The 6,436-nt window shown below is 38.5% G+C and overlaps 1 protein-coding gene across 1 annotated transcript; it reads left to right on the top strand.

Moving 5' to 3' along the window:
• The first annotated feature begins 5,453 nt into the window (after nt 1-5,453).
• LOC121872410 lies at nt 5,454-6,119 on the top strand. The gene has a single exon (XM_042375150.1). The coding sequence runs from the start codon at nt 5,454-5,456 to the stop codon at nt 6,117-6,119; it is 666 nt and encodes a 221-aa protein (XP_042231084.1).
• Nucleotides 6,120-6,436: the final 317 nt, after the last annotated feature.

Here is a 6,436-nt window from a genome sequence, read left to right as displayed (position 1 = left end):
TCCCCTGATCGAGTATAACAAAGTCTCCTCATCAAGCATAACAAAGTCCCCTGATCGAGTATAACAAAGTCCCCTGATCGAGTATAACAAAGTCCCCTGATCGAGTATAACAAAGTCTCCTGATCGAGTATAACAAAGTCCCCTGATCGAGTATAACAAAGTCTCCTCATCGAGTATAACAAAGTCTCCTGAGTTCCACCTGGGAGTCACTTATTAGGAGAGGGTTTTAGCAGAAGTAGGAAAAACTATCATGTGAGATTTCTAATGGCATTGTTTCATATCGTTCTAATTACCTTCAACAGTGGAAAAACTGCTTTATAAGTTAATTTACTATTTTTAACTACAACAAGAAGCTAAATAAACTGAAATATTTAGTAATAACAAAATACAACAATGAATTCATAATAAACTTTCCTTTTTTAGTTAAATAAGCGATACGCAGTCACTGATATGTTACTAATGACATTATAGTTGGTTTACCTCACACCTAACTTCCTTTCACCAGACGATGGGTGGGGTAAGGAACGAGGTGGGTGGGGGTGGGAAGGAGGTAGGTGGTGGAGGGAAGGAAGCAAGTGGTGGAGGGAAGGAAGCAAGAGGTGGAGGGAAGGAGGCAGGTGGTGGAGGGAAGGAGGCAGGTGGTGGAGGGAAGGAGGCAGTATGATGAATTTGATCAAGATTAGTAAATCTATGTACATACGGAGACACTCGCCCTGGTATAAAAAAAGACAGACAGACGTAATCAACGCTCTTCGCCGACGATAGCGGGGCATAATAAATCCGTTATTAATCTACTAACCTCTAATTTTGTAATAACCACTTTAGCAAAGCAGCCAACTAAGTGTGTCGGCTAACCGTTACACAAATGAAGTTATTTTTCCAAACATACTCGAGGAAAGTCATTATTTCTATATATAAATTCAAAAGCAGTTTAAAAAAATGTTGGTGACCTCAGTGTGTGTGCGCGCGCGCTCTCTTGAATAATATTTCTGCCAACTCGACGATAAATTGTAAGCAAAACCTGACCTGATGATAGATATTCTTTGCAATTAACATTTACCTGGCTATAACGGACACCCAATTAACATTTACCTGGCTATAACGGACACCCAATTAACATTTACCTGGCTATAACGGACACCCAATTAACATTTACCTGGCTATAACGGACACCCAATTAACATTTACCTGGCTATAACGGACACCCAATTAACATTTACCTGGCTATAACGGACACCCAAGCTATTATTGAATCAGTATTTTGTCCTTAGGATGAACAGACTACAGTACTTCTCATCCACGAGGTCACTGTTTATATACTGTTACTGTGGCCGTTCTTATACCGGTATTACCAGAATGTATTGATTAGTAAAAAAAAGTTCCAATTTACCAAGTTAGGTTAAATAGTAATAATGTTGGGTGAGTTCAGGTAAAACTTGGGTTAGGTGAGACTACATTCTTCCCCCTCCAGTACCACCTAAGGTAAAACACGACTGATGATAACTGTCTGGAAAAGGTTCGTTATCTCCATTAATTATTTGGTTTCGTCAGGATTTTGGCTTCGATATTTATTTTAATGGAGAGAGAAGGACAGTTAACCCGTGACCTCCCTCTCTGACAGACACCCATCACTGAACTACGTCTGACCAGGAATAAATAACACGCTACTCAACGCAGCTAAAATCAAACACTTGTTACAATCCGGACACCACACCAAGTTCGTTTCTGCTTTGGGTAACGCAGTGCTATGAGAAATTCCACTATCTATACGAGTTATTACCGGTACTTATAATATCCCACCAGATAGACCAAATTCCTTTTGACACTATAACCACCCAGTTTTCAAATCGCTTTAAAATCTGAAATCAAATAACAGTTCCCGATAACGTCGATACTCGCAACATTCTTCTAATAAAAACGTCAAAGAATTCCTCAGATAAATGTTAATGGTGACACCGGCTGCACCACGACCTAGGAATATTATTGAGTAGTTTATATTGTATTCACAGATACTTTACCTAAGGCTATTAATTTTTTGATCAATTAAGAGTTTTCCCAAGACTACTAATTTTTGATCAATTAATTTTAAAACTGATTCTGCCATGATTCGAACCAGACACCGGGAAATGCCATTGGCGGAAAATAATCATATGTAAAATAATACTCAGAAAATTTAACATAACATTAATGAACTTTAAAATTAAACTTTAATTTGTTTATCATCACCGGAGTTATATCAATGGTTGGCTAGAATGAAACCTGAAAACAAATTTCGAATTCTACATGAAAGGAACTGACTCAAATATATTTTACAAGAAATTTAGGTGTGAAGGTCATTACACCTGTCTTATATTTCGACGGTATAACTAATCTAGCGGACACACAGGCAAGTGACTCGTGCAGGCCGTTGTAGTGCAGACCCGTAGGTTGCATTCACAGTATCATTACTCGATAATACTTTACAACTATCACCTCTAGGGATCTTGTTTACGTTAAACTTGTTGCTTGAATGTAACTGTATCTAACGGACTTGGTATTGAGGCTGAGAATAAACTACTTTTTATTTCCTTATGAAACAACAAGTACTTCGTGGCCCCAGTGCCCTCGGCTCTCCAACAACCTGACAGAAATCATTACGGGTTAAAGTTTGATTTTAAAATTAAATAAAACACTAAATGATACATATCAAAATTTACCTGTTCTCCAGATTCGTTTTCCGATCATATAAAAGCTACTTTCCTGAGGCTTTTTACCACCCCGAAGCGACCAGCCTACATACTACATATCGTGACCTCAGTAAATCCAGAACATTTTTCACTCGGCGCAAACACCTGAACACTCCGTTAAACTACAGGTACATTCAAGTCACATTCTAAAAAGAATCCACAAAATCTGAGTTCAAAATGCCCCTGTAGTACTTTACAACACACACCGGTTTTTAAGACCAAACGAATAATTAGTTGGATATAATGTGATGAGGAAGAACTCGCCCTGTTGAACGAGCCGTGGTCACACCTCAGCCACCTTCATCCCTTCAGTTAAATATATCAACTTTCCATAAACAAACTCACTCATTAACCATAGTTACAGCGGTCAATAAAAGCTCACAGACTCTTAATGTTCGCCAGAAGTTCAATATAAGTTCACAGCAAGTTCACGATAGTAATTCAACGAAAAATTCCATAATTACAGCCTATTTCATCATCCTTAGATAAACAAATTTTTTTCTAATGTAAAATTGAGATTATTATCCATTGATGACCTTCATTTCATGCCCATAAACCTAACAGATAGGGACGGTTTTTCGTTATACACATGAGTAAACACCCCAATAAAACCAGAACTAAACCTACTGTGTGTTGGTATACGTTCTCTGAGTTGTTTCCTAGGTTTAATGTTAGATTTTCTGAATGTTTCTGAATGTAAAGTGTACTGATATGATATTGTATCTGATGTTGTTGCTAGGGGTAGCGGCGAGTCAGACGTATTAACCCATAACCATTTTAATAGCTCTGTGTGCCAATTGTAATACATGGCATAATACTAACCATACCTAACCTAACCAAATTTAACCTAACCAAAGTTTTAATCATACCTTAATTTAAATTGCTGGAGGAGGGTAAAGCCAAATCCTGGTGTAGTTAACTATGGTGAATCCTCTTTAGTTCCCACGTGTTTTAATTGACTTCACTTCAAAATGGACACTTGGAAAATTCACTGCGGTACCTCGTCGTACTTTTAATGTTCACTAGAAAAGGGATTCCACACGTGAATTTTTCCTTAACCTTCAATTAGGTTCACTACCTCCGTTAACACTATTTATTTCCATGAATCCAATCAAGTTATCGGCCCATAACACTTCACTTGGCAACAGTGACAAATATCCTCTAATCTCATCGAGTCGCATCACATCACTTCTCCACCTTTTAACCAATATTTCCCATCTATTAACACAACACTTCACGTTACATTCGACATGCGCACCGTGAAACGTCAACAAAGGCTGTGAGTGAGCTCTCCCTACAATTCCCAATTCTGATGAATTTAGTGAGACGACTACCTTCAGTCTGTTTAAAGAACTACAGTGGAGCCCGGTTGTAAGCACAGTGTCGCTTGTGAAATTTATAGTTGTTGGACTTAGACAATATTTTAGATAAAATATCCGTACTTTCTGCCTGGACCCTCTGGTCGGTTATTTTCGCATTTGCGCATGCGCAGTAGACAATATTTTAGATAAAATATCCGTACTTTCTGCCTGGATCCTCTGGTCGGTTATTTTCGCATTTGCGCATGCACAGTAGACAATATTTTAGATAAAATATCCGTACTTTCTGCCTGGACCCTCTGGTCGGTTATTTTCGCATTTGCGCATGCGCAGTAGACAATATTTTAGATAAAATATCCGTACTTTCTGCCTGGATCCTCTGGTCGGTTATTTTCGCATTTGCGCATGCGCAGTAGACAATATTTTAGATAAAATATCCGTACTTTCTGCCTGGATCCTCTGGTCGGTTATTTTCGCATTTGCGCAGTGCGAAGAGCGTTACGTTGTATGAGGTGGTAGTGACGTCGTTGACTCTCCATCTCGCCTGTGACCGAACACAAGCATTGCGCAATGCCTGGGGAGAGTGGTGGGCAGAAACCTATGAAGGCTTTGGCTAAAGAAGAAAAGATTGCCCTACTGAACACTTAGAAGACGACCTGAGGCTTTCAAGTAGCGAATCAGAAGCAGACGATCCGCGGCCAACAACAATAGAAGTGATACACAATTTTCAAGAGATGATTAGTAAGAAAGAAAAGAAGAGGAGGCAAGAGGAGGCGAAGAAAAGTGAAGGAAGCGACAGTGATGAGATCATGAGTGATAGGAAGAAAAGGACGACACACACAGAAGGAAGCAGAAAGAATTCAACTGGGAATAAAACACAGCAGGTCTTGACTGAATCCAACACCCTTCAAGAGTCAGACCCCAGTGATTATGACAGTGACGGTAATGTTCTATGGGAAACACTAGCCACAGTGGAAACAGCAATGCCATGGACCCTATCACCCTGCCCTCTGCCAAACAAACAAGTAAGCTGAATCTCCACTTTCCCAAGGATTCATTAAAATCCGTTGAGGATCGGTTTAATTGGATGATGAGGTACTGCTAATAATATATTTAGAATTCCACAAACATATATTGATTAAAAATTAACTACATGGAATAACGAAATTGAGATTAAAAACAAAACAAATAAAATATTTTTTTCATTATCACTTCCAATACGAATGCCTTCAGGGCGCTGTGTTTGTTGACATGACATGACATTCTTGGCAGAGTTGATGCAACAAGCCATGCATTGCAAGATCCTAAACTCGATTTGAACACAGCAGTAGCATTGCTGAAGTCCTTGGAATGTTTTGTACGAGAAAAAAGAGATTGCTTCCATGTTTATGATAAGAAGGGAAGGGAAATGTCAGAAACTGGGTATTGCTCACAGACACGCAAGCGTCAACGTAATGTACGACTCAATCCATTGGATTATGGACGATCAGAAGAAGCAGCCGACTCACAGTCAGAAAAATTTCGGGTTCAGAATTTCCTTCCAGCAATTGATCAGTTCCTGAGTTCACTGGATCAACGGTTAAATGCCTATGAGGAAACCTGTTCACTTTTCGGGTTCTTGTCTAAGCTGGAGTCAATGAATTGTGACGAAATTGAAGCAGCTGCAACAAAATTGGTTGCTGAGTACAAAAATGATTTGGATCAAACACTTGGAGTTGAACTTGTGCAGTTTACAGCATTCTTCACTCAATTTCTTGAAGACGAAGATGATGAGAAAGGGAGGGCACATTATCTTTACAAGCTGTTGATAGACAAGAAAGTTGTAGATACATTTCCAAATGTTGAAATAATACTACTGATGTACTTGGTGCTCATGGTCACAAATTGTTCTGGAGAACGTTCTTTCAGTAAAATGAAGTTTATTGAAAACAGACTTCGTACTACAATGTGTCATGATAGGCTCAGCCACCTGGCTTTGATGAGTATCGAATATGACATCCTCAGAGAGATTGACTTCGAAAAGTTGATCAAAACCGTTGCAGCGGCCAGGTCACGTAAAGTGCCTGGTCTGTAAATAGAGGTAATGATTATTTTCTATTTTGCAATTGATCAATGTTTGTGTTCAATATATCCATTATCCATGGTAGATGGCAGTTATTTTTATTAAAATTCTTGTTTTTTCCAACATGTTCAGACTTTTGTTATAATTTTATCAAATTCATTAAATTGTTTATTTGTTTTACTATTGGATGCAAAACTTCAATTTTATTTATAGTCGAGTTAATACTTATTCTGAATCTATCTGACCTTGGACTTAAAGAAGCCTATACATGCATTCTTGGACATAACCATTATTTGAGTAGAGGTTTGTCTGATAAATAATGCAAAGAA

The sequence above is a fragment of the Homarus americanus genome, unplaced genomic scaffold, assembly GCF_018991925.1.
Source record: "Homarus americanus isolate GMGI-L3 unplaced genomic scaffold, GMGI_Hamer_2.0 scaffold47015, whole genome shotgun sequence".
Lineage (NCBI taxonomy): Eukaryota > Metazoa > Arthropoda > Malacostraca > Decapoda > Nephropidae > Homarus > Homarus americanus.
Note: the sequence above shows the minus strand (reverse complement) of the source record. Positions and strands in the feature narration are given on the sequence as shown.

What these genes read in the sequence shown, in the direction of transcription:
- LOC121872410 (XM_042375150.1), top strand. Translation starts at nt 5,454, where the DNA reads ATGTCAGAAACTGGGTATTGCTCACAGACACGCAAGCGTCAACGTAAT.